Consider the following 19,211-nt stretch of genomic DNA (forward strand, 5'->3'; position numbering starts at 1 on the left):
AAGAGCCAGCTGCCCCGTCCACTCCGCAGCCCTCCGAGCGTCCAGCCAGGCCCCTGTCCCCACAGCCCGGGCCCAGCCTCTGCCCTCGCCAGCATCCCAAGGACTCTGGGCACAGGCCTGACCGTGGATAATTCTCAACCTGGGTCTGAGTCTCTGTACCCTGTGGGCTGGCTTTAAATACCACATCACGAAAAGATTTAAGACTTCCTGATGGCTTCCAGAAATGCTAACTTTCTATGCAAAACATTTTCACCTCGTACAAAGCGTTGTACCAGGCTATGGTGCTGGATGCAGAGAGACAACGAAAGAAGGGCTACTTTCCTCAAGGGAAAGAGGGTGCAGAAGCTGAAGCAAAGACCAAACAGGGCTGGAGGAAGACAGCAGGTTCCTGAACTGGCAGGACGAGCAAGACGGGGAGCCGCGACAGCCGGAAGATGATGAGAGCCGGGGGTGGGAGAGGTGCTGGACCGGACCGCGCTGCCCCCCGCCCCTCTCCGGCCGACTCACCAGCGTCATGCCCAGAAAGGCCATGCCCGTGTGCGTGAGCTGGTTGTTCCACAGCACCAGGGTCGCCAGCCCCTTCCTCTGCTCCTTGAGGCCCTCGCAGATGTAGGCCAGACCTGGGGAGGCCCGTGGGCAAGTCCTGTCTGTGGCCGGGGAATCTCCCCGGGGGACACTGGTCCAGGAGCCACCCCACCAGCACTCAGAAGCCCCTGCCCCAGCCTGCCCGGCCCCACAGGCTCTGGCCCTGACACCTCCTGCTACTGCCCGCCCTGCCTTGGGCCTGGCACACACAGCTTCCCGACTCCTGGGCCGGGAACGTTCCTCCTCTGGACACCCTGATGAAGGCCTCCGCCATCTGTTTCAGATCTCTGCTCAAAGCTCCCCTCTCATGGGACAATCCCGGCCAGCCTAACCTCAGCAGACAGCTCAGCCCGCCATCACCGCTTTACTTTTCTCCAGAGCACATTTCACCATCCGACAGACTCAGCAGTCCATTAAGGTATCTTGGCTTTGTCTCTCCTGAGGGCAGAGACCCCTGCCGCACTCGCGGCTGTGAACCCCGAGCCGACAGGCCCCGCGCGTGGGAGGTGCTCAGTACACGTGGTGTCCGGGCCCAGCTGCCCCAGGGGAGGGCACTGGCCTCACTGTCCCACTCTGCACCCCCTCCCGCAGCCCTGTCTTCACACTGAGGCCAGGGGACTCTGCTCGACGGTGAACAGGGACGAAATCAAATTCCTCCCGCTGGCAAGGCCTTGCTGATTACTCCCTCTTCGCTTCTCACTCACCTCCTGGCTCACCAGGGCTCTTCCCCCCACCCAGATATCTAATATCGAAGCTCTTTCCCACCTCAGGACCTTTGCACTTGCTATTCCCTCTGCCTGGATTCTCTGCCTAGGCTTTTAAAACGGCTGGTTCCACCGCAGCCTCCTCATTACTGCCCAGAGGCCCCTTCCTGCACACCTTAAACAGCTTTCGGTTGACCCTTTATCCCAACAACCTTGTTTCCTCCAGGGCACTTTCCCCAGATTGAAGTATTTCAAATATCTGCTCAATACCCCACCTCATCCTGAAGGAAGAGCTGAGCTGTTCCCTCCTCCAGGATTCCTCCTCCAGGATTCCTCCCTGATCCCCAGACTGGGTCAGACACCTGCCCTGGGCTCCCACGGCCCAGCCCAGTCTGAGGCGTCACCACGAGGGCAGGGCTGGGACTATCTCGGCCACTACTGTGCTTCTAGTGCCACGAGCACCCGGCTGGGCACACAGTGGGTGCTGGGCGACCGGAGTTGGGTGGGGGCGCGCGGACCTCGCACACACCTGAGTCCAGTACATGGTTGTTACGGAGGTCCAGGATCTGCAGGGAGCAGTTGAACTTAAGCAGGTTGCCCAGCTGGGCCGAGTCCTGCAGGCCATTGAGCTTGTTGTCGGCCAGGTACAGCTCCCGCAGAGTCATGTTCATCTTCAGGGCCGTGGCTGGGGGAGAAGGGGAGGGTACTGCGACTGGCCGGGCCCAGGGGACCCGGCCAACAGCCCGAGCCCACCAGCACACCGCCCCGGGCTCACCGAGCAGCATGAGGGGCCGCCCTGAAAGGCTGGCATTCTCCAGGTGCAGCACCGCCAGGCTGCTGCGGATACGCAGGGCACGCGCCACGAAGGGCGCCGCCTGGTCCAGCAGGGGCGTGTTGCGGGCGTCCAGGTACTGCAGGCAGCTTGTCTGCGTGGCAGGTGTGGGGCTGGGTCAGGCCGGCCCCGGCCCTCCCCGCTCCGGGGGACCTCCCGCCCCACGTCCCAGTATCCCCGTGAGCAGCAGGGCCGCCTGGTTTTATGGCTGGGGACACTGGCTGGTGAGGGAAGGCCAGCCTGGGGCCGCGGGGGTGAGCGAGGCAGTGCTGGCGACAGCTGAGCTCGCTGACTCCCGTGTGGCAGAGACGCCCCGTATGTGAGTGAAACGGGAATGGTGACCACAGCCGCCTCCGAGGGACACGTTACAGGCAAGTGGAGGAGGAGGGGAGACGCCTGAAGGGAGAGAAGGGGCCGGGGTGGGGCTGCAGCAGGGTGCCTCTTGGCACTGCTTCCTCACTGGCCTGCAGGCTGGGGCCCAGGCCCTACAGGTTGGGGGCCCTGGAGAGGGAATGGGTAGGGGGCACCCACCTTGCGCATCATGTGGGCGGCGGCCTGCCAGCCCCGGGTGCCGATGTGCTTGTTGAAGGAGATGTTGAGGTGGGTGGCCGACTCATAGTACTCGATCATGTCGAAGAGGGCTGAGGCACCCTGGGCAGAGACAGCGGGGCTCAGCCTCAGGGTGCAGCTGCCCGGGGAAGCCAGGAGGTAGGGGCTGAGTGACTGGGGGCGGGAGAGCCCTGATGCTGCTCTGGCACCTCTGGGTTCCAGCAACCAACCCTTCCCCTGTCCTGCTGCAGCCGGTCTGCTTCCTCTTACTCGCCCCCCAGAGCGGTCTAAGTGATGTGCTAGGTGACCAGGACAGGCCTCTGCCGCCCCTGGGCCTCAGGTCTCCGGGTGCCCTCCCCCGGGCTCCTGGTGGCCTCCGGACCTGGGGAGGCGAGGACACCTGGGCATAAACAGGGGGGCTGCTTTCAGAATGTTTCTTTTTTTTTTTTTTTTTTTGCATTACGCGGGCCTCTCACTGTTGTGGCCTCTCCCGTTGCGGAGCACAGGCTCTGGACGCGCAGTCTCAGCGGCCATGGCTCACGGGCCCAGCCACTCCGCGGCATGTGGGATCTTCGCGGACCGGGGCACGAACCTGTGTCCCCTGCATCGGCAGGCGGACTCCCAACCACTGCGCCACCAGGGAAGCCCCAGAATGTTTCTTAAACTCTCTCCCCTGCAGGCACTGTGATTCTCAGCGGGTGGTGGGGGGGGCACGCGTTCCTGGAAAGGCTCCTTCCTGGTGGTCATACACCCCTCCGGCTTGGCTCCCCAGGTCTCTCCCTTGCTTACAAAGCCCCTGCCTTTGGGGTGGGTCTGTGAGACCCTTCTCTGGGCCTCACACACAGTCCAACATCCCCCGCTCACTCTGGCCACAGTGGACATCTCCCCAGTCTTGTCCCTCAAGAGGCCCCGCCCAGCCTTGGTCCAAGGGGGTTCCCTCCTCCTGCCATGCCCTCCCCCCAAACCTCTAAGAGGCAGGGAGCTCAGGGAGTGGGTATGGGCAGTGGCAGGCTGCTCACATCTTCGTCCAGGTTCGTCTGCTCCAGATCCACGACCTTGAACTGCAGCCTCTTGAAGACCTCTTCCAGGGCCTCGCAGGTCTTGTAGTCGAGCTTCTCACCTGGGACGATATGGAGCGCCGTGTGCGTGCACATCTACGAGTCCCCTTGTGCGTGTACACTTGCGTGTGGGTTGAGGGGCTGGGTGGAGACACGGGCTCCGGGCCAGGCGGGGGAGGAAAAGTCCTTTGCCCCTCCCCACGGCTCGCAGCACCCGCCTCACCTCAGGAAGGGCGCCCACACCTCCCTGCCCGCTACCCAAGGGCCCCCCGGCCCCGTCCAGACACACACCTTTCAGGTCCAGACAGTCGATACGGTGCCCGAGGTCCGTGAACTCCTGGGAAAGCAGAGTGGATGGTGGTTAAGGCAGGAGGACACCTGCAGGCGCCAGGCTGGACCTCCCTGAGAGTGGGGCAGCCGGGGCTCTGAAACAAGCAACCTTGGAACATTCCGGAATGAGCCATCCAGAGGGAAGGCACTGAGGCAGTGCTTTACCAGCACGACCAGGCTGGACAGGTGGCAGGAAAGGCACCTGTGAGAGACGGCTGGGGGCGAGCAGGCCAGGCGTACAGCAACACCCTAGTCATATAAAAACGGAACCTGCCCTCGCGTCTGTGTACCTCTAGATAGTGACTCGTTCTCTATTTATAAAGGCACAGAAAGTCCAGGGGACGAAAACCCCGAGCTGTCACCAGCGGGAACTCCTGGGGCACGGGACGTGGGCAAGAAGTGAGAAACAGGTTTTGCTTTTTATATCTGTAGTATTTTAACTTTTTTTTTCAAGTCAGAGAATATACATTACTTTTGTCATTCAGACTGTTAAGTTTTGTATACGTGGCTTTTCCCCTGGGGAAGAGAATTGCTTTGGGGAGTGCAAGATTCTTGACAAGTAATTTCCTACTTCACATAATTCTGTACTGCTTAAATATTCAGGAAGAGCCCGATTACTTTCACAGTTGAAAAGAGGATTTCCAGAGGCATATTTACAGTCCCCTGGCTGGCCGACCAGGCTCGGGGTGGGGGGAGTGCTCTGTATACCCTCTCTTGCCCGGAGGGCGCTGGGGGGCGGGGTGAGGGCAGCTTCACCCCAGGCACTGCCCCCCAGTACCCGACACGCCCCCAGCACGCGGCATTACCTGGAGCTGCCTGAGGAGCTTGGGAATCTGCCTGCAGCTTAGCTTCTGGCAGGCCTGCTTGTAGGCACCAAGGACCTCATCCACGGTCACGTTCTGGGCTGCAGGCAGAGAGGACCCAGGCCTGTGACTTTCCACACCCTGGGCCTCTTTCCCCCACTCCCGCCCACTGGCCTGTGCTATCCCCGCTCCCCCTCAACCTCCATGATAAACCTTCCTTCCAGGAACCCACGGAGCTCAGTCCTGCCTTGAGGTGCCTCGCTGTGACTGCTGCTCTGGGGAGGTGTCCCCGGATGGCCCCAAACCAAGCCAGCGCCACCCTCCCCAACTCCCCAAGGCTCCCCAAACACCTTCACGTGAACATCACACAACTACTATCATGCCATTTTTCTATTCGTCAGCTGTCTGCCCCTCTAGACTGCGAGTCCCCGAAGGGCAGGGCTGGGGCTGTCTTGGTCACCACTGTGTCCCCAACACCATCCAGCACAGGGCCAGGCCCAGAGCAGGTGTTTTGATCTGTGCGGGGGTTTTTTTTGAATGAGAGAATGAAACTTCGACCTTATAAGGAAGTGGAGCTCAGAAACGTGACACACCTTGCCCAAGGCACACAGCTGCTAAGCAGCGGAGCCGGAACTCAGCTCTTAACTGAGATGCCACGTGGCTTCTCAGACTCCCCGCTCCCTCAACAGCGAAATATTCCTGGACGGTACTCAGGACGGGGCTTCCTGGCCCAGGGATATGGCAGCCGTCAGAGTCCCTGACACGGCCCTGGTGCCCCATGGTTACAGGCAGTGGCTCCCAAAATGAACGAGGGGATGCAGCCCAAACCCAACAAATGCACAGCCCTGTCCTCGGGAAGCTCAGGGCCTGTCACCACGTGGAAGGTAAGGCTGGCCTTTGTCTGCACAGATTTGCCTTTTTTGGACATTTCACAAAAAAGGTGGTAAACAGTATGTGACCTCTGGTGGCCAGCTTCTTTCTGGAACATAACAATTTTGAGTTTCGGTCCCTTCGTAGTGCTACGTAGTAACTGTCAGATGTATGCATTTTGTTTAGCCATTCGCCAGGTGAAAAGATATCTGAATTCTTTTCAGTTTTTGGCTATAAGAGCTTGGATTTTGTGCTGGGGCAACCAGGAGGGCAGGAAGAAAAGGCTCTGAGCAGGGGAGGGACAGGGTCAGGCCTGGGAGCAGAAAGCTCTCAGGGCCAGCCGAGCAGCAGATGGACCAGTGGGAGCCCCTGCTGAGCTTCTGGGCAAGCATCTCTGAGAGGATGCTCCCTCCGGCCACTGCTCTGGCCGGGGGCCGTATGCCCCGACCTCATCAAGCAGCACCCTGTCTTCCAGGGAAGGAAAGCTGCCTCCCTGGGGTCAGGCAGCTGGTAAAAGGCAGAGTCAAATATTTGCTCTAGAACTCTCTCCACTGTGTTGGGTGGGGCTGCTGGAAGAAAGAAGCCGACAGAGGCCCCAGGCTTCCCAGAGGTCAGGCCCGGTCCTCTGCCCCTCTCTTCCTCCTTGGGTGGAAGCAGGCGGGGTGCGGCCTGGGTGAAGCTATAGGTGATCAGCAGCCTTCCCCAGTGTCAGCTGCCCCCCTGCAGGCCTAGCAAGGGAGCTCTCTCTGACGTGCGATCATGTGCCTGGTGGCTCCCAGCTCTTGGGGGCGGGCGGGGGGACAGGAGCTGGCCTGCAGCTGCCTCAGGGAGTCCAGCCAAGCAGGGGCCACTGACCCCCCAGGGGGTCCATGAACTTGAGTGGGGAAAAACTGCCTTTTTATTTGCACTAACTGAACTGAAACGAAATTCAGCATTTCCTTCTTACTAACACAGCACAAAAAAGAAATATTGTTTAGCAGACCCTGGGACTCTGTCCTCAATAGAAATGGCAGGTGTTTTCACATCACATAACAGTTTCTGTAGACTCTGAATGCTCATCACTACTTCGGAAGTCATTCGAGTTGCTGCTACATCCTGTTATTTCAGGTGTCAACAGGGAACAGCATAATTACTAGATCACGATCTTTTAAATATTTAATAAACTGTATTTTAACTGATATCCTTTGTAATCCTACTTTTTGCCTTTAAAAATCATCACTCCAAGAAAGGGTACACAGGTTTTATCAGATGGCCCAAGAGACACACTCCCTTCAGTAAAGGCCCCCAGGCCAAGGTGGGGTTGGCCTGCTCATGTCAGATGGGGATGAAGTAGGGTACTGGGTACACGTGGGGTCGTCACTAGCAGTTCTCGGTGTCCTAGACCAGGGGTCCCCAACTCCCGGGCCACGGAACGCTACCGTTCCACGGCCTGTTTAGGAAGCAGGCCAGCGAGTGAAGCTTCATGTGCTGCTCCCCGTCACCCGCATCACCGCCTGCACCATAACCCCCACCCGCTCCACCTCCGGTCCGTGGAAAAAGTGTCTTCCACGAAACCAGTCCCTGGTGCCAAAAAGGTTGGGGACCGCTGTCCTAGACAGTCTACAGGGAATAAGAGCCCTAAGCAATCTCTCAAACTGCAGTTGGTCCTTTAGGTGTTCAGCTCTGACATCCCTTCCTCCAGGAAGCCCTCCCTGACCGCCTAGGACTTTCAGCTCCTGAAGTCCCCTGGGATCCTGCCCAGTGGGTCGGTCTTTGTTCTGACGAGCCTCCTGGTGAGTTCAAGGCCCAGGGTCTCTGGCCTTGCCACCTCCATACCAGCCACAGGTACCATCCAGCCACCCCTTCAGCCAGGTGCCCATGGGGTTTGGATGCAGGCACAGCCTCACACAAGGTCACAGCCAGGGTTCGGGGCGGCTGCATCTGCCCACTCCTGTACAGCAGGGGAAGCTGAGAGCAGGGGGTAGGAAAGATGGACATACTCAAGAGACATGGGGGTCCAAGGCCCAGAGCAACTGGAGACAAGCATGACAAGTGCATTTTGTCACTTTCCTCTGATGCTGAGACACGTGTTCAAGGTGGGGACAGCACTGGGGAAAGGCACTAAAGGAACAGAAGCGGGGGTTCAGTCGGTGCACTGTGGCGTGGGCTTGGCAGCCTGCAGGCACCCCAACCCTGCCTCGATTTCCCCAACAGCATGACGAGCACGTCCCCAGGCCTGGCCCGTCACCAGTGGGCACACGCGGGTGTCAGGTGGGTCGGGAAGAACCTCGCAGTAATCATTACGTATGTGTGTGTTTCATTCATATACTAAGAAAAAAGAACTATCACATCAAAACCATCACTTGGAAATGAATGAGATGAAACATATTCAGATTTTTTAAATGAACCAATTAAAAAAAATGGTAAGGAAACGGCAGTACAGGTGGTTCGGAGAAATAACGTGGAGCATCGAGATGGCACTTCCGCTGTGCCAGGTGCCACCCAAGCACTTTATAAGCTGGCAGGGCTGGCCCAGGCCGGCTGGCTCAGCCCCGGCCGCCACACACTTGTTCATTTCTGATGCTGTGACGACATCATCAAGACCTCTACCTCAGGTCATCCGCCCTCGACTTGTCCAGCCTTAAGCGAACCGCACAGGCTGCGGCGAGTCAATGGGCCGCTTTCCCAGGCCGCGGTGGCTCCGAAGCATGGGGCCCGGGCCTCCAGGCTGCAGCTCGGCACCCACAGACATGCACGTGTGCCCGGTCTACCCCGAGGATTCAGCGTGCGGGCGGTGAGCTGGGGAGGAGGAGGGCCGCCCATGCGGTGTGCTGGCTGGACACTAGGGGTGGGCCGGGCTGGGAGGCCCGAGTCGGAGCTCTGGGGCCAGGTTCCGGAGGGCGGGGCTGCAAAGTGGTGAGGGCCCCGCTCCAGCCCGAAGTCAGGGGGCTTGGATCCTGGCTCCTCCCTCCAGTGCTCTGCAAGCTCGACCTCGGGAAGGCCATCCCCGGGCAGCATCTCACGCTGCCCACCGGAGACGGGGCATCTCGTAGCACAGTTGAGAGCACGGGCTCCGGAGCCAGAGCGCCTGGGGCCGAATCCTGGCTCCCAACTTAAACTCCGTGACTCTGAGCAAAGCGATTTGACCTGGTGCCTCAATCACCTTACCCTGAAAACGGGGCTGAGTGTGAGTCCTCCCAGGGTAAGTGTGGTGACTGAGTTATTTTAGCACAAGTCCATCCCGCAGACCAGGGCTTAGCACACGCCCGTGAGTGCTCACCAAAGGCTGGCCCTCACTGTCGTGCTGTGTCCCCCACTGGAAGGCAGGGACCCAGAACAGACTTGCTAAAGCACCTGTCCAGCGACGGAATGGTTGGCGAGACCAGGAGGACACGTGGGCGTGCGAGGGTGACACGTACGTGAGTGTGTGTTCCCTCAGCTCCCAAGGCCACGGCTCCGAAGGTCCGACTCATGCAGGGGCTGGCTTAAGCGGCTGTCAGAGAGGAGGGGCGGTGACGTGAGGGGCACCCAGCCCCGTGTGCCGGGGATGAGATGTGCCGAGGTCCCGGCTTTGAATAAGAGGACCTGCATTCCAATCCTTGTCCTGGTGAGACCGTGATAAACATTCTCAACAACCTCTTTCCCTCTCTGAAAGGGACATCTGTAGGGTCTCAGGAGATAAGGGACGTGAGGGCACCCGCCAAGTAGCTGCCCAGTGCGGGGCCTGACTCAGCAGGAGACAGAGCTAGAGAAAAAGACGACGATGGTGGTGGCCGTGGTCACCACTTCCAGGTATCGGGCACTTACTCCGTGTAAAGACACCACTCCGAGCACTTTCTACGCACAGTTTCATTCAGCCAGCTGCGCGATGCTACGAAACTGGCAGCTATATCTCCATTTCGTAATAAAGGGAATCAAGTGCAGAGAGGGCAAGCCGTCTGTCCAAGGTCACGGAGCCAGGAGCGGCAGTACTGGAACGCACACCCAGACCTGTCTTGCTCTGTAACTGGAACACGGCTTCATTCTCACATTACCTTGACAGGCCGGAGCGGGAGGCAGGGGCCGGGGCCAAGACGAAGGTTTGAGCCCTGGGGAGGGACGCTGCTGTGTGCAGCGGGCACCAGTCTCCCAGGAAGAGGCTGTGGGGCAAGCGGAGACTGCTCCCCCTCCCACCTGCCCTCACAAAGGGACAGACAGAAACCCGAGGCCAGGCATCAGGTGACAGGCAGAAAAGTCTGTCTCTCCTTTGCACACAGGTGCAAAGGCACCCACAAGATGCAAGGACAGGTTGGGCACCAGGGGGCGATGACTCAGGCCACCCCTGCCAGCCTGGAGCTGGTACTCATTCAAGTGGGAGTCAAAAACCAGGAAGCAACAGTGGGGGGTGGGGACGGAGTGGGGACAAGCGGGTAGGGGGCCAACTCTCACTGCTGGGGCTTCAACAGCTAGTTGGAGACACGCATGAGACAGATACAAATACAGCGGTGGGCAGTGGCCCCTGGGAGGGGAAGTGTGACAGGGTGGGAACAGGCTTGGCAGGATCCGGGGCACCAGGAGGCCAGCATGGCAGGAGGCGGAGGCGGGAGGCGACGGGGACACGGCCTCAGGAAGGACTTTGCTCTCAGCGTGAGACAGGGGCCACCGGGGCTGGTGCAGAGCAGCGCCAAGGAACTACGTGAGGTCTAGGGAGGATTGAATCTGTAGGAGACCAGGGTTGGGGAGGGGGAGCCCACTGGGTCCCCTAGCAGGGAGGCCACCAGGACTGGGCACACCAGAGGTGACGAGCGAGGCTGAAGCTACTGGGCGGCCCAGAGCCAGGCCTGGGTTCTAACCCCCTCCATTAGCTAACCGCAGGTGGCCTTCACTCCCCAGGGCCTGGCCACTGCATCAGCAGAGCCCACCCTGGGAGGCTACCTGTCACGCCCTTCCTACCCCAAGAGGGAAGGGCACCATCGCCGTCACCCCACCTGACAGTGGAAACTGAGAGTCTCGTGGCAAGTGGGCGACCAGGCCCACGTGGACCCCAGGACCCCGGCTCTCGAGGCTCTTTCCTGCAGGACTCCCCAGGCTCTTGTGCTCCCACGACTCGACGTGTGTGGAACACAGTCCTGCCCTACCCAGGCCGCTTGGGTTCACACCTTCAGAGGGGACCAGGCCAGTGCTGAAAAGGCACATGGGAGCTGGGAGCTAAAGCCTACACCCCCAGCAGTCCCCCAGGCAGACGGCGCGTCAGGCGTACAACCCGCCCCTGTGGTGAGGCTGCCCTGGCCTGTGAAAGCACCAACCGGCCCGCTTCGCCTCCTGCTTCCCTGGGTAGACGGGCACTGGTCCCACCACCTCCCTCATGACGCCATCCCAGGACCCCAGGGGGGCACGTCCATGTTACCTCCACTCCCCACTGTCCTCCCAAAGCCCCTGTCACAGTGACTGACCCGTGTAGGGCCAGCCACAGCCCCTCCCAGGGCCTGTGCTGGAACTATCGGGAAATAAGAGCTCTCTGCCCGCAGGGGTCGCTGAGGTCGCCTCCCACTTCTGGAGCTGCTGGCAGCCACCCTGGCATCCACCAAGAGGAGAGAACCTCCCGAGAACAAAGCCGACTCACAGGAAAGGTGACCTCAGAGGTGAAGAGAGACAGAGTCCCGACGGACGACGACGTCTGAGACCCTGGATCCAGCAAGGCCTGAAGTGAAACTATTCAAGGCTCCTCAGGTCCGTAAGCCAATAAATACCCCCTTTCGGCTTCAGCCCCTTGGAGTTAGGCTTCTAATCCAGGATGCCAACTTAGATACCATCTTGCTATTCATCGGTAAATATTGCCCGAGGCCGACTGCATGCCAAGCTCTGCGCTGGCACTAGGAGGACAGGGAGGCTCTGACCGGGTGCCCTGCCCTTCAGGGCTTCTCATCTGCGGAGGGGGGCATGCAGACGACCCAGGGAGGCCCTCGAAGGGCGCTGTGAGGGCTCCGGACTGAGCTAGGAGCCTTGTCCGTGAACGGGACCCTCCCCCCACCACCGGGCACTGTGCTCTAGCCTCACCCCACTCTTCCCTTTCCTCCCAGTGCAGGCCCAGTGCTTCATCACACCTCATTCTCTCCCTCCTCCTATGCATCACACTCTCATTTCAACCCTCGGCTCAAGGGTCCCCTTCTCTAGGGAGTCCTCCATGACCCCCCAGCTGGTCAGGCTCCCTCCTCTGGGCTCCCCCATCTCAGCCCTGCCCACACTGAACTGTCACTGTCTAAGGGACCAGTCTGTCTCCCCCGACTGGACTGGGAGCCCCAGGGTTGTGGTCCATGCGCGTCCCCAACATTGCCCAGAACAGGGCCAGGCACAGAGAGGGCACCAAGATAGGGCGAAGGAGTGACAGACAGATGGAGGAGCTCTCATCTGGCCAGTGTCCCGGGCCTCAAAGGTACACTGAGCCCTCTTGACATTGCAGGGCAGGGGGTGGGCGTGGGGGCCTGCTCCACGTGCAGAAGACCAAGGAAGCCCGGAGAAAGGCGAGAGGGACGCCAAGGCCCAGACCCGGCCAGAAGCTACTCATTCTGTGAGGCAGGCTCTCAAATTCAGAGTGCTCCCGGTATAGAAAGGTGCAAGGTGCTCGTTATTGCACCCCAATTCCCTACCAGGCATCCTGCCAGGCACCCTGCGGCTGGATCTTTAATCCTCATCAGAGTGCCGCAGAGCAGTGATACCCCGAGCGCACTACCTATCAGTGCACAGAGGAAACCTCTGGGGACGCTAACTGGTCTCCTAGGGTCAGGCAGCTGGGAAGGGGTGGGGTGTCAAAGCCAGGACTGTTCCTGTCTGACGCTGGTGCCCTGCGGTCCTCAGGCCCCTCAGCTTCAGGCTGGACACGGGTCTGGTGGGCGGCAGAAACGCAGCCTTCTCTGACAGAAGGACAGGGAGGTTGCCAGAGGGATCCGTCTTTCTCTTTGTGGTTTCTGGGGCCTGGAGAGCCAGTCCTGCCCTGAGCAGGGACGCCCTCCGGGGTTTCCCCACAGCACCTGCTGAGACCGGGTCTCCATAGGACATCCACAGGTACCGGTGGCTTCAGGTGAGAAGTGCAGGTGTGGGACAGCCTTCTCCCCTCCCCCAAAGTCCCCTAGTAAGCAGCCACCAATTCCCCCACATGCTGGCCCTATCCCAGAGCCCCCGTGTGGACAAGGAGACAAACCCAGAAGCATTCGCAAGGCAGCATCACCAGCCGTGAGAGGGAATGAGGAGGGATCACGGAGGCATGGAGGACAGGCCGGCTGGGATCTGCTGGGAAGAGAGCATCTGGAAACGTCTCCCAGAGAAGGTCTTGAAGAGTGAGACAGCAAAGGGGGAAAGGCATCCTGGGCAGAGGGAGCTTTGTGGACAAAGCACAGAAGCAGAGACTGCACTGTGTGTCTGGGTGGTGAGCTGCAGGACTGGGAGGGTCCAGGGTATGTGAGAGGACGGGGTAAGCAAGGAGGCTGGGGGAGGCCACCCATGGAGGCCTTAGCCGCTGAGCATGGACTGGGGGTGTCTTCCTAGAGGTGCGAGGGCAGACCCGGCTCAGGGGCTACAGTAGTCAAGGTCCCCACCCGATCTTCATCAGTGACAGAGCCACCTGGATATAAGGCCTCAGGGCCTTTGCACCTGCTGCGCCTCTGCTCAGAGCACTCTTCTACCTTATATCCTCATGGTTTCCTCTCCCTCCCTGCCTGCAGGTCTCTGCTCCAACGCTGCCTCCTCGGAGGCCTTCCTCGACCACCCTACAGAAAACAGCCCCCTTTGTCCTCGTCCATCCCTGTACCCGGCTTCATTCTGTGTGGCACTTCTCACGACCCAACATAAAGCTTTAGGATCTGTGTGTGTGCTTATGCTGCAAGGAGGGCAAGGATGTTACTGCTTTCGTTCACTGAAACATCCCCAGAAGGGTACATACTGGGTGCACAGCAGGTGCTGAACATTTGTTGACAGAGCAAATGAATGCAGAGGCTGGGGCAGGCGGTGGGTCCTTGAAGTCAGAAGGACAGGCAGCTGAGTCCCCAGCTCTGCCCAGGCCAGCCGGGTGAACCCAGGGAAGATTCCTTCTCTCTCGGCGCCCCCTACTCAGGCAGTGAGGGTGCGCGTATGATGAGGTCACAGATGGGCCTGCTTAGCCCAGAGTAGCCACTTCCAGACATCCCCTTCAGGGGCCCGGATGCTTCCTGCACTCCCGCAACGCCACGCACATCCCTCCCACGGCCTGGGCCGCCCCAAAGGTGGGGCGGGGGCAGGACAGAGGCAGAGCAACGCAAGGGCTCCTGGGGCCCCAAGTAGGGAGGAGGCAAGGGAGCACCCACAAAGCTGTGGGCGGGGGTCTCACCGCCGCTGCAGACATGAGGGTCTGCGGCCCCTGTCTCTGCAGAGCCACGTGTCTTATGCTGCCCACGTGCGGCTCTTCCTCATTCCCTGACCCGTGTTGCCCTGGGCACAGAATCAGAGTATGCGGGGCCCTCAGAGGCTTCTCAAGACCAGGATTTCTCACGGGAGTACTTCACCCGGCCAGGCCACGGGTACTCAAGGACTGGTGGGCAGCCACCGAAGAATGCCATGGAGCACCCAGCATCCAACTGTGAACATCCAGAGACCCCAGGGGACCAGGCATCACACCACTGTTCACCTCCGTCCATGGCCGCCTCCAAGGTCATTGCCATGAGAACCCTGGGATGAGGCTGTCATTCTTCACTGTGGCACTGGTCATTTTTCCAGGGTGGGGGAGGCACTCTCAGCCCCTTCCCTGTATTTGAGGAAGTGCCTACCTTAGGTGTGCAGCTGCCCACTCCCACCCCTCCTAGGCCTGGTTCTCTACCTGCCTGGTGACATCCTCCCGCCATATACTCCTCTGCTATGAGTCCTTCAGGGATCCGTTTCTGGGCCTGCAACCGAGAACACAGGCCTGACACACGGGGAGACAGAGGCGCCGAGGAGGAAAGTTCCTCAGCCCGGGGGGTGGGGGGCATTTAAATCCAGGTCCGTGCTTCTGACCCCATCCCTCCAGACAATGCCCCTGCATTTCCAAACGCGGCCTCCCCACCCCGCTCCACGCCCAGAATCCTCTCCAGCGCACAGCAGAGAAGGAGGGGAGGGAACACACCGTGTGCAGGGGCCTCTCTGGTGCTTGGTAAAGCCATCGTTTTGCACCTACCCCCAGACAGACTAAGGGATTTACGAACCTGATCTCATTTACGCCTCCTAACAGCCCTGAGAAGTAGGGCTTATAGCCCACTGCCTTCCAGATGAGGCCTGCAAATGGCGAGTCACCTGCCCAAGGACACTTTTCCAGCTGGAAGGGGAGGCAGGAGCTGGTCCCATATGCCGTCCTCCTGCATTCCCTACCGCTGGGCTGGCTCCTCTACTGGGGAGGGGCCTTTCGCTGTGGGAGCTCACTGAATTCCCCATTCTGCCCCTCCAAGAAGGCCTCTTCCAGTCCATTCCACAAAGATGGAAACTGAGGTGCAGAATTCTTACACACTCAGTGATTCTCAGAATAAAGAGAAATTCAAATTAAACGGAAGTATGCTGACAGATTTTTCACCTACCAGAGAGGCCAACACCCACGAGCTGGACAGCACACGCTGGGGACCGTGGGAAGCAGGCGCGCCCTCGAGCAGCGGTGTCCCCAGCAACCGGTACAACCCCTTTTGAAAGCAATTTGGCCACACCAGTCAAAACTCCAAAATACAAATGCATGTACCCTTTGCTCCAGCCACGCCACTCCTGGAGATTCATCCTACAGATACCCTTGCAAAGGTGCAAACTTATATACCTATAAGGTTACTCATGGCAGCACTGTTTGCAAACAGAGACCTGAACTGACACCAGTACCTATCAGCAGGGGGGCAGTCAATACACCCTGGCCCACCCGTGCACAGGAACTCTCTGAGGCCACAAAGAATGAGGCAGCTCTCTCTGAGCCAACAGGGAACAACATCTAAGACACATCAAGTGAAAGAGCACAGAGCAGGGACTTCGCTGGTGGTCCAGTGGTTAAGAACCTGTCTTGCAATGCAGGGGACGCCGGTTCAATCCCTGGCCGGGGAACTGAGATTCCCACGTGCCACGGGGCAACTAAGCCCGCGCGCCACAACTACTGAGCCCACACGCCACAACTAGAGAAGCCCACGCACCACAACAAGGAGCCCACGCGCCGCAACTAAGACCCGACGCAGACAAAAATAAAAAGCACAGTGCAGAACACCGTGCTGGTGAACGCCACCTTTCAGGAAATAAAGGAAGAAAACAAAAACCCGCGCTCGCTCTCAGCGCGCAGACTAACACAGAGATGGAGCAGCAAGCGAAGCCACTCAGGAATCAGAGCAGGAAGGCTCCCAGTCGCTCCACTGGGCTTCCTGGCAGCCCCCAAAGCCACTTCCTGGGGTGGGAGCCTCCTTTGGCGGGGGGGAGGCTGTGCTTGTCCCCGAGCACCACATACAGCCACCCACCGTGGGCAGGGCCACAAGAAAGCACCGTCTCATCCTGGCCCGGGGGGAGATGACAGCAGAGGAACAGAGGTAGCTGGCTTGGGGTAGCTGTCCCCACAGCTTCAGAAGCAACTCAGAAAAATGTACAGGTGAGATGATCAATATCTAGGATATTTGCTGCAAAATAATGGGGGTGGGGCAGCACGGAGGATAAAGATCGGTCACATACTGGTCGTTACTGAAGCTGGGAAGTGGGTTCACCTGGGTCATTATACTCCTACTGTTGCATGTGTCTGGAAATCTCCGTAATAAAGTTAAAGGGCGGCGCGGGAAGCAGCCGCTCAGAGCTGGTGGTCCACACGGGGCCCAGAGGCAGCATTTGGGATGGGAGGAAAGTCTGGTTCACGCCTGGGGCTGGAAGCTTGCGTTAGGCCAAGGCCAGCCTTTCACGACAACCTTAATTACAAAGCCGGGCCTGGCGTCCAGTGGTGGCGGTCACCCTGGGTGGCTCCCGAGGGCCTGGCCCAGCAGGTAGTCAGGGAATATAGCCTGGAGGAAGGAAGGAACGCAAACCCGGGCCAGGGACAGCTAGAGGACAGCTAGATGGAGGGGTGTCATGGGGAATTTGAGGCACACAATGAGGGGGATGGAGGGGGACCAAGGGCTCCAGCGCAAGCCTGGTGATGGTGGCATCCGTGAGTTCTGCAGGGAGCCCACCGACAGTGACATTTACTATGCTGTCACCTCGGGCAGCCCCTTCATGTGCCCTAGCTGAAGCCTCACAGTCCTCCAACCTAAGACAAAGAAAAGGAGGTTCAGAGAGGTGGCGACACGTGAGTGACCACGCAGGCCCCGCACTCCACGGGCCCTCCTCTTTCACTGCTGGGCCACTACGGCCTTCAGAGTTGGCCAAAGTCAGCTCCACGGCTACCCACCCGCCAGGAAGAAGCGTCCTTGGATGCCCCCGTCCACAGCAGTTACAACCCCTCAGGCTTGGCTTCCGAGCCCACTGCCCCTACAGGACCTGTCCCCTGCCAGGCTGGGGACTCCCCTAGGACCCGGCCGAGATCAGTACACCACCTGTTCCCTTAGGGTGCTCTGGGGGACAGCGGCTGGGTGCCAGGAGGGCTGGACACAGAATGAGGGCAGCGATGGGCCCAGACGGAGGGGAGGAGAACAGCCAGTGGGGATTTCTAGCAGCTCGGCCTGTTCAGAAAAACTTCTGCCTGTGACTCCTCAGGAAAAGTGAAGGGACACCGGTCATGAGTTATTCTTCCGAATGACGAATCACTGAGGCTTCCCCCACCCCCACCAGCCTTACAGCAACTCAGAGGGTCCGAGGGAGCGCAGATCACGTCGAGGGTGGAAGCAGTAACTTTCCCAGCAGCGCATGCCCACCCAGCAGAGACAACGTTGCCAATGGTGATGTCAAGCTCGATCTGTCCCGGAGCCACACCAATGCCAGGGGCCACTCTAGGACTAGCTTCTCTGGAAGGGAAGGGGGCTGCCACCTGCCTCACTCCAACCAGTCTGGTCTACGAGGCTGGGCCTTTGCCTGGGCGGCCCCTCTGCCTGTCCCTGCCAGAGCTGAGGGGGGCTGAGGTGATCCCCAGGTGGTGTGTTTGGGTTTGCACCTTCAGAAGCACACGCCAGGGCGGGCTGCGCATAGAACCCAGTGAGGATGCGCAGGGACCCTCCAGGCAGATCCCCCAGGGAAGGGAAACCCACCACCTCGCAGTCCCTGCCCTTCAGACAGGCGGGCACGTAAGGAGCTCATGGTGACCGTGGCAAGGAACAGGCTGGGCTCTGGTCCTTTTTGTCTCCATTGTCTGTCCCTGCACTGGGACTGAAACGGCCAATACCTGCCCCAGGATGAGGCCCCCTGACTCAGCCCTGCAACGGGCTCACCCCATCCTCCCCGTCACCGCTCCCCCCCAAGCCCTAACCTTGTTTGCTCCTGCCTCTAGGTCCGCGGCTCAGAGAGCTCCCCCTCCCCCAGCTCTCCCTAACCTGTTATTCGGGTCTCAGCTCAGAGGCCACCTCCTCTAAGAAGGCTTCTCTGGCCCCTTTCTTTTTTTTTTTCACAGGCAAAGAGTGAGTTTACTAGCTTAGGATCTCCGGCCCCTTTCTAAAGCAGCATTCCCCCACACCCGTTATGCTTCGCTGCCTCCCCCTGAGTCCTCACAGGACACACCCGTTATGCTCCGCTGCCTCCCCCGGAGTCCTCACGGGACACACCCGCTCTGTACCCGTCTGCTTGCTCTCTCTCCGTCCTAGACCAAGGGCTCCCTGAGTCTAGGGACATCCCTGCAGTGAATGAATGAGATGACTTGCTCTGTGAACCGAACAAAGCCTCCCTTCCCTTCTCCCCGGAGAACCACGTGACAGAGGCAGGAAACCACACTGTACCCTGGACAGGAGGCCCCTCCGGAGAGGCCGGGATGGCCAGTCCTGTCCTCTCAGGCCCCGTGTCCCTCCCCGGGCCTGCTAAGGGGCCATGATGCCCGCAGCTTCCGGGGTGACGAGAGTGGTCTTCCCTGCCCCCTCCCGGGAGGGAGGCATCACGACTTGGGGAGCCGGTGCCGCCGCCCTGTGCTGCAGGATGGCCAGCGGCAGGGGTCGGGCTGGGCTTACACCACCAGCCAGGAGCCGGGCCCCCAGCCAGGAAGAGGGAGGACCTGCCTACTCCACCGGCCTGCACCCTCACACCTCCATCTGGACCCTCCAAGCTGCCTGGCCCAGCTGAAGATCCTGTTACAGAAACACGTGCAGTCAGAAGGTGCCTGCAGCTTTCCAAGTCACATATGACTTACCTGGGCCCACCAGGGAGCCTCACACTCAGCAGGAGTCTGATAAAGCCAACGGTGCTCGAGGGTGAGGGGGGGAGTCAAGGCCTCAATCCCTGGGTCCCCAGTTGCACAGGGCGCACTGAGGACCCAAGAGCCAGCTGTGTGACAGGTCACTTTTAGTTCTAAAGTGTTACTACTAACAACTGCAAACACAAAGCACTTTGCTACTGTATTACTTCACTTACTGCTTTTTTTTTTTAATTTATTTTATTTTAA

General features: G+C 59.6%; 1 protein-coding gene across 2 annotated transcripts in view; it reads right to left on the reverse strand.

Annotated features, from left to right (window-relative positions):
• Nucleotides 1-19,211, reverse strand: part of PPP1R37 (protein phosphatase 1 regulatory subunit 37) — a 45,148-nt gene that overhangs the window by 4,377 nt on the left and 21,560 nt on the right. For both annotated transcript variants that reach the window (XM_032613536.1, XM_032613537.1), the window contains exons 2-8: nucleotides 4,865-4,962; nucleotides 4,020-4,065; nucleotides 3,690-3,790; nucleotides 2,653-2,772; nucleotides 2,065-2,215; nucleotides 1,819-1,974; nucleotides 508-620 (exon numbers count right to left, since the gene is read on the reverse strand). In XM_032613536.1, the coding sequence (XP_032469427.1) occupies nucleotides 508-620; nucleotides 1,819-1,974; nucleotides 2,065-2,215; nucleotides 2,653-2,772; nucleotides 3,690-3,790; nucleotides 4,020-4,065; nucleotides 4,865-4,962 (785 nt within the window). The remainder of the gene's footprint in view (nucleotides 1-507; nucleotides 621-1,818; nucleotides 1,975-2,064; nucleotides 2,216-2,652; nucleotides 2,773-3,689; nucleotides 3,791-4,019; nucleotides 4,066-4,864; nucleotides 4,963-19,211) is intronic.

Source organism: Phocoena sinus, chromosome 19 (assembly GCF_008692025.1).
Source record: "Phocoena sinus isolate mPhoSin1 chromosome 19, mPhoSin1.pri, whole genome shotgun sequence".
Lineage (NCBI taxonomy): Eukaryota > Metazoa > Chordata > Mammalia > Artiodactyla > Phocoenidae > Phocoena > Phocoena sinus.